Here is a 17,669-nt window from a genome sequence, read left to right as displayed (position 1 = left end):
AGGCCCTTCTAAAGACTAGTCTACTGTGCTCCCCTGAAGAGAGAGCTACACATGTCAAATAATATCTGGACATGCATATATTACACACGTCTGTATAATGTAGAAAATGTGATGTCTGCACTTAGAGCATTTTGATTGGGCCGTACCCAATGTTGACGTTGAAACGGTGTAAATTACAACTCAAAGGTTAAATTGTGTTCACAAAGACAGTGTAAAATAGCCACACAGTATGGGTAACCTGCAATACATATCTCATGTTAGCATAAAACAGCCATATACAAGTCGTATCTGAATCATTTTTATAGATCCCTTGCACTTTCAAGATGAAAACAGCAAAAAGTCAAAGGGTCTTGTTCAGGGAATCGCACACTAAAATGCATTTCATTGAAACATCATTAATTCCCCTTATTTTTCTGCGATGCATCACTGGCTACATATGAATATTCACATGATGGCTTCTCACTGAATGTGCTCTCTGGATTGTCAACAGACTGCTTGCTGGACAGAGAAAATCTTGCTCTTCCATCTCATTGGCCATGCAGCATTTCTGGCAAGCCATCCAGAAGAGAAAAAAAGACACAGTTGAAAAAGTGAGTGTGGATGAAGGACCATTGTTGTTGTTGTTTTTTTTTTTTTTTTTAAGCAGTTCAAATTTAATACTTCTTTGTCCCCCATTCGCTACAGAAACCCAGGTAAAAAAAAATCTAAACCATCATAAAATACAGCAGCATCAATTGCCTGTAAAAAAAAAAAAAGGAGGAGAGAAAAGAAATAAGAAATGCAAAAAACAGACCCATGGGGAACAGAAGAATCAGGGAAGTCAGGGGAGAAGGGACATAAAGAAAAATATATAATATATATATATATTTCTGTATAAGAGGAGCGAGTCCAAAGTTGTCTTCAGATGGGGCCATGAGTATCTTGGGCACGTGCTGTTGCTTTATTAAAAAAAAAAAAAAAAAAAAAAAAGAAAAGAAAAGGGAAAAAAGTAGATACATTGAACTTAAAAAGGCGAGTTCAATCCAATCAGAGTATTCTAAGGCTGGGGCGTTATTTTGTTGTTACTCATGAAGGGTTCTCTCTCCTCTGTGATTGACAGGCTGTAACTCCTCTTCAGCATATGTATTTGTATATGTAACTGTGTGTAAGTGTTTGCAGTTGATAAGGGGTCCATGTTCTCTCGCTGTTTTGAGAGATTCTTTTTCATTCTGTCCTTCTTCAATTTCTTCATCCATTCTCTCATCTCCCCATATCAGTCCCCGACTACCTAGTAGTCATCCAAATCGAAAAATTCATCGTCCTCTCCCTGGTAGTCCATGCCCTGGAAATCCACCCTGTACCTCAAGATTCCTGGAGAGGAGAAGTAAAAAGAGGGAGACAATGAGACAAAATGAAAAAGAATTCCATTGAATTCCATTTGTGGTGTTTGGTTTGCAGAATTAAATTGAATGCAACAGTTTTTAACAAATTAGCACAGCGTGGTTATGATGCTAACCAGATTTAAGCACAATTTAGTACAACCTGGAAAATCATTGTGTGGTGGTCAATGTTGATATTGTGGTGAGCCACCGCAAATAAGTCAATGCATGTGAAACCCTGATGTAGCATGTAGAGGAAATACGAGTTTGAGCATCATTAAAAACAGTCTCACCCCCAATGCCACCGAAGCCTTTGACAAACTGCGATCCCTCCTGGCTCTTGTCTGTGACAATCTCCAGTGTGGCGCCGAACTTCTTGTAGCTATTGGCGAACCATTCCAGCAGAGGCATGCACTCGATCAGCTCGTGCTCCTGTCCTGTCTGTTCACGAGCACACACAGATGACAAAAGGTGAGGTGTCATTTCAGAAGTCTGCATCAACGATACAGACATTCTTAAAGTGTAACTAGAGTAGAGCTGTAATCGGGCCTTAAAAGTTAGGCCCGACAAGGCCTGAGCCTGACAGGTTTTTAAAAGCCCGAAGTCCTCTGTATCATCATAACATCTCAGCACTCTGAAGTTTGCGGGAACCCTCCCATACGCAGCCTGGACATTAATTAGTTCTTGCGCCAGCTCTTCAAACCCCTCGCCATTTACGATATCAAAAGGCCTAATGTCTTTACAGCGAAAGCTGACACTTGTTCTCCGTAACCTGTTTCACCTTTGCAGGGTTGGTTTTGTTGCTGTAACAAACGATGTGATTGTAGGTTGATCCTAGGCACTGGCAGGTGTGGACAAGCTTTTATCAACATGCCTTATCAGCGACGAATTCCCCATCATTCTGCAGAATGTTGAATCCTTTGGATTTCACATAGGCTAACCTACTGGCTCATTATTCTCATTATGTACATGCCAAAACTTCTCCACGCCTCAGATTTAGCCTTCTTTGCCGGTGCAACTAAAACGTAATCGCTTAAGGCCAGCCTCCGTTTCACCTCCTCAGCATCCATTTTTGCATCTTTCTCGCAGCTAATCGAAATGCAACACGTGACTGCTCATTTAGCCTACGGCGCAAGCCGGAGCCCGAGTGAAATGATAGAAATTAAGCCCAAACCCGACCGAACCCATCGGGTTCGGGCAAACATCTTCAGCTCTACTCCAGAGTAAAAACAATCTAGGGGTCTATTTATGGTAGTTAACAACTTCAAACTTTTGATTGAGTGCACGTTAATTGGTGGCGTTTTGAGCAAGACCACAAAATTGTAATTATATTTTGAGCATTGCTAGTGGTATAAAATAGCGACGTGGCACCTTGCCCTGTTAGCATCACTGTAAGTCCATTCAGTGTTAATGCAAATAAACAGTCTTGCTCAAAACACCACCAATTAACGTTAATTTTGCTCTCAATCAAAAACTACCATAAACAGACCCTAGGTTGTTTTTACTCCGGAGTTACACTTAAAACATAAATGTAGAATTCACACTGACCTCTTTGTCTGTGAAATGGGACTTGTCTTTCTCCTGTTCTGGCGTCAAATAAATGGTCTTCTCATCTAAAAAAAAGAAAAGAAATGTAGACTGTGACCAATTGAACTATAATTGTGGATTCCGTCTCTTCAGGTCTTCTGTCTTGAGTTTTATCATCAATGTTAGTACAAATTAACAAAGACTCTTATCCAAAACTACAAAGTAAACAATTGTCTGAAAGATACAGGGTTTGGCAGAAACTGACAATCCAGCAAACACGGGAAAAGACTTTCAACTCACTCTTCCTGCGTATCAATGACCAGGCAACAATCATGCCATAATCACTTTCGATACAGGGTTACAGTCAGTGAATTTACATGGAGGTGATATATACTTTAATGCTTGCAGAGTCTAGTGAAGACTGAATTTTAATTAAAAAGTGATAGCCATGAAAGACAATTCTGAATTCCTGTTCCTCAGGTTTTCTTGTCCCTCTTTTCTGCCTTGCTGTTTTTACTATCAATTCAAAGAGTCAACAGGTACGTATTAAGTACACTTGTTAAGTGATATGTTACAGTCAGTGTACCATTCTCTGCGTCGATGGACTCTGCTCCATGGAGTCTCAGGATGTATCTCATAGTGTCCAGGTTCTCATAAACAATGAGGATCTCCACAGCTCCCATCTCCAGGGCTTTGAGGGTGTCTTCCACGCCGAAGCAGTACTTCCCCGTGTCCTGGCTGATCTCATCAAAATACCGCCCTATTGAGACCCAGATGCAAGAGTGGGTATAAAATAACACCGCTACAACCATTATAATCCAACCCCACCCCCCCTTGCGGCCACTACTGGAGCCAACACTGATGGCTTTGCTCCCTCTGTCCCATGGAATTCATCCAGGGTTTTTTCCATGACAAAAGCCATGGCCCTAAATTATGCTGCTAGGATCGTGGCTTGAGTTGAAGCCATAACACACCCATCCAAACATAAACACAAACACACACACCTATGAGTTTCTTCTCCTGGATAAACTTGACGTTTGACAGCACTTCTGCAGAGAGCTCAATTGCTTGGTTGAATCCATTCTCCCCTCCGTACGAGATGTCTACCAGCTTCAACACTTTTGCTTGTAACCTCTGTAGAGATAACACACCAAAGACAACACACACATCAGACAACCACAAAACAGTCATTATAAGGACCTCTGAGCATTGGCAAGAACCATTATTTCTTATGAAATAACAAGCACACGGCCAATAACTACAAAACACCCCTCAAAGAACTAGAGCATGTCAAGTGGCAGACAAAGGACTAAAACTTTTTTTTTTCCACACTAGACAGAGCATAACAGTGGTTCAGCTTTTGATTCCATAAACATGTGCAGAGTGAGGAAGTGTGTGAGTGTGAAACCAACATTGAATTCACAGACTAGCTAAAACCAAGTTCAACAAAGTTCAGCTCTGTTCACTTGAAGCAAATCTACAATTGGTTTGACAGAAGTACTGCGAATACAATGTCAAAATAGTCAATTGCACACTAAAGCAAATATATAACAGCACAACATCAAATTGATGCGGGACGGTACCGTGCCAACGCAAAAAAGTTGGCCGTAAACCATACCATAAACGTACCGGGTCGAACATATCTGACTGACTCAGTTCAGTTTTGAAATCAGCAGAACCAGCCAAGACCATGCCGGCCACGTTGACCTTGTCGTTGGACACAAAGAGCTGGACCGCCGTCTCGGCCACCTTCCTCACATAGTTGTGCCTCTTCTCCATCCTCAGACGGGCAAAACGCAAAGCAGACTGTCCTCCTCTGCCTGAGGTGTGGGAGAGAGCAGACATTGTTTAGAGCCTCCACCTTTAAGACAATGATTTTAAAACATTTATTTTTTCCCCTTCTGCAGCAGAGAGACAAATCGGAGTCAACCTGCACACAAACCACACGTGTTTAGATCTTGACATTCAGGGTTACTGGTTGCTGCTTTAAGAAGCATGCCAGGACTGAACAAATGCCTAACCTGGTTATAAAGACATTGTGGTATTCCTGAACAACACACCTGATTAAACAGTCCCATTCTGCCGGGCAGAGCATGGCTCATTCAATGGGTAAACCCACAGCTGTTCCAACACACTTATTTTCCTTACACGGCCAGACCACTGCTTCTCAATTTACGTCGGAGTCTACAAAATTTTATGGATAGAGTTCTAGCCCTGGACAGTGTGTATTCCAACCAACAATGAGACTTTCATCACACTGACTTCTGCCTGACACGGCAAAGTGACAACGTGTCTGAAAGATACAGGGTTTGGCAGAGATGGATGCTCCAGCAAACACGGGACTTTCAATTCGCTCTTCCTGCGTATCAATGACCAGGCAACAATCATGCCATAATCACTTTCGATACAGGGTTATACAGATTGTCATTATGATAACATGCAAATAATCCTTAACTAATATGCATAGCCTGACGAAGACTGAACTTAAAAGTGATATGAATGTGTGAAGGAACTGAAGGACCATAGCAAGTGGTGAGTTCAGTAGCTATAAAGAACACTGGGCCCGAGGCAAAGACACTTACCGTATCGATTTCATGCATATATACATACATAGAAAATGTTCCACATATGTTCTAACACATTTGGTATAGTATATGCAACATTTTGGCTACAGTGGTCTCATGGTGGCGATGGTGGAGCTAACAGTTTACCATGCTTCTTGGGGAGATCCACGGTGAATTTGTGTAGAACTTCTCTGGTGTTCCCTTGCAGAGTCCCAAACAAAGCTCCACTCCCATCAATCACAATAAAACCAAACTTGCTGTCGTCGGACAGCAGGGCCGTCAGCGCCTGGGCGATGAGAAATATGAGAGACACCGAGATTACTAAAGCTTTGCCTTTAATAACGGCCAGGAATATTGAACTCAAGGAGGAATGTCAACAGCTGCTACAGCAGTCAGTGAGGTCTCTCACTCACACACACACACACACACACACACTGCATTTCACACCTCAGTGTGGAACTTGTTGTCGCAGAGATAGAGAGAGGTGTTGATGGGTTTAAAAGGCTCAAAGTCAATGTTGACTTTCTTCTCCTTGCCCTCCTCAGTGACGATGGTGCCACAGTACACCACTAGGCCATTAGGGGGAACTGCAAAAAATAAGGGAAGCGGAAGCTGGTCAACTCAGAAAAAAACGACCGCTGGAGTCAATTGTACACATCACATGCAGCACTTTAAAGCCATAAATATATTGCTGAGTTTTGAAATATGTACATATAATTTCTATTTGCTTTCAAGATGGAATATCCCCTGATTAATTATTATGGTTTTGCTTGTGCCTGTGAATTGTATCAAACTGACACTCATATATATATATATATATATATATATATATATATATATATATATATATATATATATATATATATATATGTGTGTGTGTGTACTTTATATTAAAAAAAAAAAAAAAAAATGCCAAGCTAACATTAATGATGCCCCAGGACAAGCCAAGAGCTTAGAGCCAGTCCTAGCTGAACAGTCAGTCACCTTTGTTGTAAAGTTTGAGTCTCTGCTGTACTGAGGTGATGGCGCCGAGCACAGACAGCCTGTTGACTCTGCTCTTGATGTTGGAGGCCGTACCGAACTCATCGGCCAACATCTTGGACACTCTGGAGATCTGGTCCTTGGGAGGGATGATGAGGGAAATCATACTGGTGCCATTCCTACCCAAGGAGAAGCGAGAAAAAAAACATGATTACCTATTTCATCCTATTTATCAAGTAAAAATACTTAGAAAACACTAAATATGCATTACTTATTTTCAAGACATAATGTATGTATTGCTAGAAACTGTACTTTCACTTTCAATTATTTCAATGGCATTATTTAAAAAAGCATGCTTTTCACAACTGGAAACCACATTTCTGCATGCTAGTATGTAGTGCTAAGAATCCTTAATGCATAGTAGCCTAAACAGAGAAAAGCACAAAGGGTAAAATGTTGTTCTTGCCGCACACATTGCCACTGTATCAAACTATCTGTCGAGTTGATGGGTGACAGGAACTTCAGAAATTACATGACAATTAGCTCAGAAATGCACAAAAGTGGCTCTCTCCATCATAGACTGCTAGCACGGAGAACAGGTTAATATTTGCACAAGGTCACAGAATCATAAGTAATGTGAAGAATAGTGAAGGCAGCTAAGAGTAATGAAAGCAGGAGACACATCTCCCATAGTTTCCCAATAGGCTCAATTTACAAACTAATGCAAAAGGTCCTTCTCTGAAAAAAAGTGCATTAAGTAGTACCCAAGACCTACACAACACATTTCAAAAGTTAACATACCTACACCTATTTACATTTAGAACAAAGAATATGCTTGAGCAGGGAAACACTCTACAACAATAGTAGTTGTATGCAGGTGTTTGACCATTCGGCAACTTGAAACCAATCTGCCTCCGTACATTTCATAGTACTAACTACAACCGAACATGACGCACAGACCAAGCCATGAGGCGACCTTGTGTGAAGGACTTGACCATAATGACACATTGTGTCTTTTCTCACATGCTACCTGTCAAAAAGGAGGTGAAATGCCGCTCGCGCTGACGTTGCATTTGCGCAACAGAGACCTACCAGTAAATGTAGGGCAGCCGAGTTGAACGTAATGTGTCAACCGTACCAGTATTCCATCACCAACAGCCCTAGTAAAAAATCTCCTTGACCGTATCAGTACAATACCATAAATTGACCGTGGTCATTTGCATTTACAGGGACAAACTTGTTTGTTTATATCTGTATTATTATTAACACCGCAAATCTGGTCCATACTGGAGATAAAATGTTTCGTCAAATCTGCAGTTTCAACACCCATTATAAGCTATGGATGTATGTCTCACAACGCAAGTCAAACATAATAAAACCTGACACAAAGGGTTACAAAACTCATCCACGTATAGTTCCATTAAAGTTAAGTTGATCAGATGGGGGTATTTATTCCACGGTTGAAATGACTGGACACTTCGATCACTCCGACATCTGGAGACTACATCGGTGCACAACAATCCATTGAAGGCTACAAACGTAACAAAATATTTATTTAAATCAAATCTAATTTTTCATATAATTTCCGAGAGCCATTATCCCCATGACAGCTATGCTTGGTTACTATATCGTATTCTTGACTTAACCACTGACAGTCAAAACTCAAAAGTGACAAACTCATCAACTGCACCGATGACTCGGTTACGGCATTTGATCGAGCTTCATTTTGTCTGGGCATGGGGCTAACGTTACTAGCAGCGTCTGTGGGCCCTGGAGTAGCTGCTACTCAGATGGAAATAATAATAGCTACCCACGTTTCCCTGGTATAGTGCTAGAACACATAGTGTGACCCAAGGCTAACACAAGACCAGTTTCGGCCGGTCTGATGTAGTGAAGTTAGGAACATGCGACAAGATTGTCATCAGATTCTGAAGCCAGTTCCTTCCTATAAGCTAACGTTAGCTACGCTAACATGGCGCAATTAATTGTCAACTAAAGCTATGGCATACTTTACGATTGCAAATGACACTGACAAAACTACAACATGACAGTTTGCAACTCCCAAGTTTCACCACGCTAACGAGCTGAAACCTATTAATTAAAACGCCACAGCGTGCCATGAATCGCATGAGAAAGAGGCCTGCATTGCGGCCTCCAATACTGAAGAATCTTCCATTCGACAAAACAATCATACTACAGTGATCAAGGTTAACACTGTAAGTACAACATTTTTATAAGGGGGAAAAAACCACCACCAACCTAAACCGAGATCTATGGCACAAAGTCTCGTGGCTGCACCCCACTCGCCGGTAGCCTGCTCCTCCCAAATCCCCGGCCTTCTACAACAGCTGGCTAACGTTACTAACTGTTTACACGTACCTGGGCTTTAACCTTGCGCTAATGCTGACACCACGAAGCCGAACAAAGTATCTATATTTTTTCACAAAAAAGCGTTTACGTACCCTCTTGCTGCTTCCAAACTTTTGATCAGCTTCTTGATTTTCCATATCTCCACGTTCCTGTCCGCCGCGCTCGGGTCGTCCGCCATCTTTCCTGTTGTAATCGCTTAAGAAAGAGCAACAGACTGGATATAAAAGCAGAAAGGGCAGCTCCGACTCAATTCAGCAAGAGGAACACTTACAGTTAAAAAAAAGGCAATGTTATAGTGTATAACATAGGGTCATGGTACTGCCCCAATACCGATAGCTATTTCCGCGCAGGTCTCACCTGGCGTAGGCAACCACCCGAGATGGAAAGACCCAACACCGGCTGACGGTGTCAGTAAAGTGCGCGGCAAAACTAGGCCCTCTTTCTCCCCAGGCCCTAGCGTCCACCCTATTAGCTACCACATATGCTGCTTGCCCATCAGCCATCACCAATATATTTTTAAAAGACTGAATTCAAAAATTTGTTGGGTAAAAGAACGATTAAGTTTTACCTGCCTCTGGCTCCGCCGCACCACTCGGGGTCTTTCTGCGTTACGGCCGCCGCGATTTTTGTTTCGTTCGTCTGCTATGTGACGTTGCCTCTCTTTGCCGGTTCCGTCTTCCACGAGCTACGCGTGGTGCGAAAGTTCACATGGGGAGGTGGATCTCAGATTTTCCACTTCCTAGAAACCCGCATAGAAACGCGGCGATAGCACACTCTGATTGGCTAGGCTGTAAGCTTGTCATAAAACAAAAGGTCATGGGCGGGATTATTAATTTTCATGCCTCATGGGAGCTGTAGTGCTTCGAACAAGGCTACCCTGCTGAAACATGTTAGTCCTCATTTAAGTGCAGAATATGGGACATTATAAATCCTGACTTGATTTATGATTCAAAATTAAAAAGGTCACAAGATAGGCTTATCCCTAAGCTTATTGAAAACGTAAGGCCTACTTTACCTAAATAATTCTCATATTTTTTTTGGGTAGCAAGTAAAAAAGCAGGCTATTTAAAACAATTCATCATGGCTTTTGAATGAAAAATTAGCTACTTGACATGGCATGAGAAATAAAGCTGAGAAATAAAGCTTCTGTTAAGGATGGGGGAATGGTTAATAGGCCTAGCCTATGATTTGACTCCACCCAATCAAAGTAGGTCTGGATCAGAGCCAGAAAGACATGAGTCTAACGTGGCTGTCAAGACAAATGCATTACTTTTGTGGAACGGGTTTGAGTGAGTACAACCACTACAACGTCTTCCTGGAATCAACAAAAATCAAACCAAATCAACATAGGCTCAGGACGATGGTAAGTACTTTAATATAACTTGTAAGCAATCTACATTTACTAATCATTTATATACTATACAAAATGCAGTGGCATCTAAACATGAGAAATAGGCCTACTGCAAAATATTTCAAATGGACACAACCTATTTCACTAGATTCCACGAGAACATTTCAACTGAACAGTTTTCATTTCTACTGACTGATCAAAATAACTTAAAGGTTGTGTTAGACAGTGGTTTCTGATGTAGGCTAGCGTTTGATGACACACAGCATGAATTCAGAATAATTTTGGGAACCTCATGCTATTTTTCTATTACCTTGCAGACAAAACTTTGTTTCCTATTCAGCTTTGTTTGTTTGATGTGACTGGATAATTGAAATTGAAGGAAATAGCCTAATGGATGCATTATGAAAGAATTATAAATTGTACACCATGAATGTGAATCGTGATGTCTCAAGGACAGAGACTGAATCACAAAATCTCATTACATCAACTCAATCAGCATGTGTTGCTTCAAAGATGCAATAACCCTGAATTGGTTTTTTCCCCAAGTGTTGTCATTGTTGATTCCATAAAGACCAACATAAACCAACATTTAGAGCAATATGTAAGAAATAAATCTTGTCTGGTGTGACAATTCAACATTGTTTACTGATTTGGTCAGTATGGATAATTCAGTGGCACATACACTGTATGGTGAGCATGCAATGAGACTGCTATTTACCTGACTTTGCTTGCAGTAACAACAGGAAAGGAGACTATACCTTATTCATTTAAAGGGAATGAATCATGGCTGAATCAGTAACAATACCAGAGGATGCAAGGTAATGTTTTTCTTCTTAACAATTTAGCAAGTGAACCTGATTGTGGTGGGGTAGAGCAATGGTTTAGTATATTATGGAATGTTTGTAGCCTGGCTAGCGCCACCACTTCTCAATGAGACGTGGTCTGGGAACCAAACGTTCATTTTCTCGTATTTGAAAAAAATGCCCAGATCCGTTTATTGGGTGCCACGGATGTCTATCAAATGCGTCTGTGCATAGCTCATCATCGTCTTGCTTTCCCCCCTGTTCTGTGATTGGTTCCCTATCTCAGGCGAAAATTTGCTCCATGGTCTCCAGGCTGCCTTAGCAGCGTGAATCAAATCGCGCGCAAGGCAGCATGGGAACAGCCAGGCTAGAATGTTTGTGCAATTCAGATGGAATACACAACTGTATTCAAAAAACCTGTTGTTCTAGTTATAACGTGTTGTATTGCATAAAGGCTTTAATGTACTTTCATTTTAATTTTTTTTAAAAGATAGACACCAGCAGTTGATTACAATGTGATTTATAAATATTTTTTCTGTTCCTTTAACATTCAGAAGAGTTTTTGTTTCATGACAAAAAATCCCCCTCTTAAAATAGCTTTAATGTAACTACACCTTCTTCTTAATTTGGGATTGGATTTGATTCAGGCCCTGCCTCATCTCTACACACTGTTTATCTGCTGCTGCAGTAGAAACATTTAAAAGACAATAGAGAAATGTATAACTATTTAAAACAGTTCCTCAATGACTGTAAAATGGACAGCATATATGTTCAATCAAAAGCGGTTCATGAAGGAGCAAATAGCGATGACTTTCTTGCTTACTTAACTCTGGCTCCAATTTTGTGGAGGCCAAATTATTTTCATGTATTTTTTTTGCTTCATCAGAACATTAAGTGCATGACACCATGCTGTCCATGTTCTCTTTCAGTTGAGTTCACTCTACGTTTACCAGTGGGAAGTAATTTTCAGATGACTTCATCAACCCCCATTCCAGCACTGCTAGATAGAGTGCTCACTCACAATCAGTGATACTAAACGCCCCGCTCTAGCCAAACTAGCTTCACTCTATGTGTGAGTGCTCTGCCAGGCTTTGTACCTGTGAGAATCCCTCCAGTGCCAGCAAACTGCCTTGTTCGGACACTAGTACTCATCAGAGCTTTTCTTGTATGTTGTCGGCTTGTTTCATAGCGACCCGCCGTATGCGCTCAGCACCCTGGTGGTGAGTTTCCTAGTGGATTCCTTGTCCACTGCGGCCAATGAGGCGCTGTGATACAGTATATGCGTCGCCATTGGTTAATGTGGAATGAACTCGACTGAAAGAGAATGCATGGTTATAAACATAACCTTGGTTCTCTAAAGGAAGAACATGAACATGAGGGAAGAACCCTTTCTAACCTCATTGGCTCTCTGGACCTGGTCCATTGGATCACTTCAGAATGACTACAGAGGACTAGTTGCACAGTGTGCCTTTATATCAGTGGCCTGCAAAAAAATCCCATTGGTTCACGTCTCGTGTTATTCTTCTGAGAACCAATGTCGTAACCATTCGTCTATAGTCATTGAGGTTCCCTATCTCACAAATGTCTAATGTTATCTTGACTAAATATGTCTTATTGAAAGAATGGATATACTTTTTATAATGGCACAAACACACATAAATTGCCTATTGATGGAAAAATCTGTTTGATAAAAACCTGATCTGACAATATCAATCCAGTTCTGCAATTTGATCTTATTCTGAGCAGTCCTTACCCGATCTCATCTGACAGACCTCATCTCATCATAAGGCCCTGATGAGTGACCAGACAATTCACAGTAAAGAACGAGATGCAGACGCAGGGTATGGAGACACAAACACACACATGACTGAGAAGAATGGCGATGTTTTTAGGAAAGCTTAAAGGTACCATAACCAACCAAAACTGGTACTGCAATCACTTTCAAATTACTGTAGAGCGGTGTATCCCCTCCCCCTCCCCCCTGCCTCGAGGTTGCCAAACCCGATGCCGAAACACTACTGACTTTGTGATTAGTAGATAGGTGGAGGGTGGCGCATCAGGCCAAAACACAACATGACATGACAAAACATCAACAACAGTTGAGGGCTGCAACACTTTTTAAATGACAACATCCTGGCCGGACTATTGTTGTCAGTGATATAAGTATTTGAAATTAACATGATTTCATAATGTCTAGTGACATATCAGGACCATTTCATGATTTACTGAAATACATTTCTTACATACGGTTCCTTTAATGTTTCTGTATGTAATATATGCACATGAATGTCATTGTTCCACAGGTCTGCAGTTGATGTTGAAAGGTTTACATCCCCCTCACTCAGCTATTGGTCAATGGAAAGTTACGACTCCTTGAAAAGGATCATCAAATTTGAATGAGGGTATATCATCTTTTCAATTTTCTTTTTAATGTTTTTTTTTATGTTTAGTTTTTTTAGTTGTATTCGAACTGCAGCTACCTTTTACAGTAATGCCTTTGACAGATCCACCTCCCCTATCCCATCTGGTTTGGATTTGAAGAGTGAAGACTCAATGGATATCATCGGACGACATTTTCGTAGAGAGGAACCTAGGTAATGCAGTATTTTTGCATGGTGCTGGGACAGGCTGTCTTTTAAGAAAAGATTAAACTGGGAAACTACAGCATTTTGCCATATTTCTGTTTTAAAACATGATGTTGGAAGACATTGTTGATGATGTTAATGATAATAAGTTATCAGTGTAATTGATCAGGATTCAACAGTTGAACTTTAATAGTGTTTTACTTTAAGGTTCATGAAATAATGTTCAAACTTGTGTAATGCTTTTCAGGGAAGGGATTGATGCAGATAATACAACAATACCCAGGTAGGCCCATTTCTATAGATATAAAATACCCAGTTAGGCCCATTTCTATAGATATAAAATACCCAGGTAGGCCCATTTTTATAGATATAAAATACCCAGGTAGGCCCATTTCTATAGATATAAAATACCCAGGTAGGCCCATTTTTATAGATATAAAATCCCTGATTTAAGATGCTTTAAGAGAATTTATCATTATGTAAGACCTAGGAAGCACTTTTGTTGTCAGCACAATTTTTCATCTCCTATTGTTTTGACCACAGAATCATTGTGAATGGGCCAGACGAATGCCCCTTGACTATCCATCAAACAATATTGGAAATGGTCCAGGTCTTCTAACTGCTGCCACAGGGTAATTTTTGCAATACCAATGAGGTTGTGTTGATTGACTGGTATGTTTTCTTTGGATCAAAAAACACCAAATCCAAAATAACGACTTAATGTGAAGCCCATATAACCAGGGTTCTAAATGAACTTTTTTGATCACCAGCCAATGTGGCTGGTAACTTTCTAAAGTTATAGCCAATCAGAATTTCTACTAACTTTCTCCGGTGAAATGAGTTTATGAGATGTCACTGAATGCATTTGATCATTTTATTAACATTGTTGGCATGTATACAAACCACAAAATATACACAGAAAGTACAAACACTTCATTTCGTGTTTGGGATCTCTATCTATCTATCTATCTATCTATCTATCTATCTATCTATCTGTTTCTCTGTCATATCCTCATTCTCTGCTTCATTCCTCTTCTCGCCCCCATAAGTCTGTCCCAACCACTGCCGCATTTAGTTTAATCTTAACTTAATAAAAAGGAGATATCAATTATCATCAACAATGACAAGCCAGCTGGAACCTGCCACGCGTTTTTCTCTCCCTCTCGTGCACGCTCAGACGCATTCTCAATTAAATGGAGTAGCATAGGGCCTACGTTCAAGTTGGATCTTTATAGAGAGGACCCAAAAAGTATCATCTTTATGTAACATGTTGTTGGTGCATGTTGACAATGTATGCTTTCTCTAACAAGAGTGAAAAACAGTTTGCAATACAGCTACTATTTATTGGCTAAATGTTGGTCCCTCCTCTGTTTCTGGGTGCCCTATGCACAGTGCATGATGCGTTTAGTGGTGGTGATCACTGATCAGGCAACTTTTTAAAACTGAAAATTTTCGCCTACAAGCTCCTCACGTTCCATCTTCAGCTAACTCCAATAGACAATAATGTATAGACAATAATTCTTGAATTTCCCCCGGGGATCAATAAAGTATCTATCTATCTATTTATCTATCTATCTATCTATAAAATAAACAATCTTGCTGCTTCAGGTTTTGCGGCCTTTGCATGCCTCATGACATCAGCTCCCCAAATAGGTAAGGAAATAGGAAAACACAGGAAATAGGAAATAGGTAAACACAATGCATTTTGCGTTAATATTTCGTAACGTGTTATGTATTTGTGTTATGTACATGCGTCATGTACTTTTTACTTTACTGGCTAACTCCCTCTTCTTTCAGTCTATGTTCCCTTCTCTGGCTCCGTTCGTTCTTCTAATTCCTTGTGTTTTCTGGTAGATGCTCCGTTCGTTTCCATGGTCTCTCGCGCTGGTTTCACCGCAAACTGCGCGCAGCCAATGGGCGTAAGAAACGTCATCACGTAGCATTACGGCACAGTGGTCATGGGAAATGTAGGAAGTACTGCCAGGGGGATATATACGACCGAGAACAGAGCCTTATGTATCATGCATGTAATGCCTCTTGCATCACCGGCCAAACTGGCTAGTAAGTTTTTATTACCACCCGCCAAAATGAATTGGTGTTAATTTAGAACCCTGCATATAACATGCTGAAACTACAAATATTAACTTAAAATAAGTGACAGGTGTCTTTATGTGTTCCATAGGGGCCAGATAGAGAGATCAGGTTCACCAGAGACCTGCTACTCATCAATGCGCAGCACATCTATGGAGTCAGTACAAGAAACACATGAGACTGACATTGAAAGGTAATTCAAAGAGAACTGGAGAAGTGCACAGTTTACAGAAACTATCACATAGCTAATCAGCTATCAAAGTTACCACTGATATGTTGATGTCAAGCTGTCTTACAATTTGAATATTGTCCTTATTGCAGCGGTAATCTGAAGCAGGATCTTGATCCTTCAGAAACACAAGGAAGAAATGGTATAGAGTTTATGAACATATTCTAGATTAATCATTTCTATTCCAGTATGGATGTTAAATTATTAGTGTAAACGAATCAAACGTGAACTATATTAGATTTATACCCTGGCACCAAGGGGTATGAATAAGGACTTCAATATCAGACCGTTCCTGTAACTACTTTAATGACTATGTGGTTGCCAACTGAAAATCTTTAAATAATGGTACTTCTGTTTCGTGTTCGTCTGTTTGCCCTTTAGAAGTGGAATAAAGACTGTAGCAAAAGTTTTTAACATGATGCTGTATTGTAGTCTCCTGGATAAAAATAGTAACCTTGTGATTATATAGACACCTTATCATGCTTACTTGAAATTATGATGGCCATAGGGCCTGATGCTATGTCAAGTACTCTGAATAGACTTCTCTGTACACTCTAAGACGTGTTTTAGAAAGAACTTCAAAATATGTACTTATGTTTGTATGTATGTATATATGTGTGTATGTATATATTTTCTGTATATTTTTGTATATTTGGTAGAGACTGGTGTAGTATGGTGAAAAATATTTGTGGATGTCTGTTGGTACCCTAGGATGCACCTCTCTGCAGTGGGTGTGCCTTCCAATTAGAACTTGATTGATGTATCATGTGACCCTTTCTAATGTACCTAATAAGTATGACATGTGTCTATCTTGATTCAAGTCTGATGAAGAGCGTGTAGCTCGAAAACGTTCACTTGGTGAAATAAAAGATAAAGCAAAACGGGAGCAAGTGTGCGGACATTCAATTTTATTTTTTTTAATTATTAGTGTACAATATGAATTCATGCTAGTGTATAGGTTTTAAACATCGAATCGTTACCACTGAGTTCAATTATGATTAGTTTCCTTTAATTATTCCCTTTCATTTCCCTTAAAGACAAAGCTATGAAGGAGGCCCAACAGCATCTGAAACAGAGATATAAAGAGCAGTTTGAGTATGCCTTTGAAGTTCCGGAAAATCCAGGTGCTCCCACTTTACATCACAACGGGTGGCAGTGGCAAGTTCAACACAGAGCATGAGGTCTGGCAGCTCGAGAGGGTGTCCAGGCTCAAAACATCAGGAGATGTTGCCATCAAATACAATGACATCTTCAAACCTTCCTCTCACAAAAGGGATTGCTGGTATCGGGAAAACATTCTCTGTAAGGAAGTTAATTCTTGACTGGGCTGAAGGAAATGGCAATCAAGATATTGACTTTGTTCTGCTGCTTCCTTTTTGGGATCTTTTGGGAATTTAAAGAAAGGCAAAGAACACAGTTTGGTGGAACTGATTCACCAGTACTTTTCAGAATTGACAGATGTTACGATTGATGAAGTGAAGGTCATATGCATCTTTGATGGCCTGGATGAGTGTCGGTTTAGCCTGGATTTCCTCAACCATCCAAGTTTGGCAGACATAAACCAGCCAGCGTCAGTGGACATCCTGATAACAAATATCATCAAGGGAGATCTGCTGTCCCATTCTCCCCTTTGGATAACATCTCGGCCTGCAGCCACCAATCAGCTGCCACCGGAATATGTCCAAAGGGTCACCGAGATCAGAGGGTTCAACGATGCACAAAAAGAAGAGTACTTCAGGAGAAGGATCCAAGACCAGGCTCAAGCTGAAAGAGTTATCAAGCAGATAAAGTCGTCGCGGAGCCTGCATAT

The 17,669-nt window shown here is 40.5% G+C and overlaps 1 protein-coding gene, 1 long non-coding RNA gene and 2 other non-coding genes across 7 annotated transcripts; 1 reads left to right on the top strand and 3 right to left on the bottom strand.

The window, feature by feature from the left end:
- Positions 1–285: 285 nt before the first annotated feature.
- Positions 286–9,506, bottom strand: etf1a (eukaryotic translation termination factor 1a). Of its 3 annotated transcripts, none has more exons than XM_048231978.1 (11): positions 9,373–9,506; positions 8,893–8,995; positions 6,434–6,609; positions 5,897–6,036; positions 5,597–5,735; positions 4,515–4,705; positions 3,890–4,019; positions 3,472–3,645; positions 2,907–2,971; positions 1,652–1,799; positions 286–1,350 (listed from the first exon to the last, which is right to left on the bottom strand). In XM_048231978.1, the coding sequence occupies exons 2-11, from the start codon at positions 8,976–8,978 to the stop codon at positions 1,268–1,270; spliced, it is 1,332 nt and encodes a 443-aa protein (XP_048087935.1). In that variant the 5' UTR covers positions 8,979–8,995; positions 9,373–9,506; the 3' UTR covers positions 286–1,267. The 3 variants fall into 3 exon arrangements, with proteins under 3 accessions (XP_048087935.1, XP_048087934.1, XP_048087937.1); XM_048231977.1 differs by having other exon boundaries at positions 9,369–9,505; XM_048231980.1 differs by lacking the exon at positions 9,373–9,506 and adding an exon at positions 9,158–9,235.
- On the bottom strand, positions 3,117–3,243 carry LOC125287006. Its single transcript, XR_007192284.1, has one exon. It is a non-coding gene; the product is annotated as a small nucleolar RNA SNORA71 (small nucleolar RNA).
- LOC125287007 lies at positions 5,176–5,297 on the bottom strand. Its single transcript, XR_007192285.1, has one exon. It is a non-coding gene; the product is annotated as a small nucleolar RNA SNORA71 (small nucleolar RNA).
- Positions 9,507–9,954: 448 nt separating the features above from the next.
- Positions 9,955–16,736, top strand: LOC125286741. Of its 2 annotated transcripts, none has more exons than XR_007192236.1 (9): positions 9,955–10,163; positions 10,886–10,969; positions 12,725–12,795; positions 13,258–13,356; positions 13,459–13,548; positions 13,787–13,822; positions 14,083–14,171; positions 15,722–15,823; positions 15,952–16,736. It is a non-coding gene; the product is annotated as an uncharacterized LOC125286741 (long non-coding RNA). The 2 variants fall into 2 exon arrangements; XR_007192235.1 differs by having other exon boundaries at positions 12,701–12,795.
- Positions 16,737–17,669: the final 933 nt, after the last annotated feature.

This window comes from Alosa alosa, chromosome 21 (assembly GCF_017589495.1).
Source record: "Alosa alosa isolate M-15738 ecotype Scorff River chromosome 21, AALO_Geno_1.1, whole genome shotgun sequence".
Classification (NCBI taxonomy): Eukaryota; Metazoa; Chordata; class Actinopteri; order Clupeiformes; family Clupeidae; genus Alosa; species Alosa alosa.
This window is presented reverse-complemented; position numbering and strand designations above follow the sequence as displayed.

Coding starts and splice junctions, on each gene's coding strand:
- etf1a (XM_048231978.1), bottom strand. CDS start 8,978: ATGGCGGACGACCCGAGCGCGGCGGACAGGAACGTGGAGATATGGAAA. Junction 6,610..8,892: donor AGTTTGGAAGCAGCAAGAGG/GTACGTAAACGC, acceptor CTCCTTGGGTAG/GAATGGCACCAGTATGATTT. Junction 4,020..4,514: donor AGTCAGATATGTTCGACCCG/GTACGTTTATGG, acceptor TTATCTCTACAG/AGGTTACAAGCAAAAGTGTT.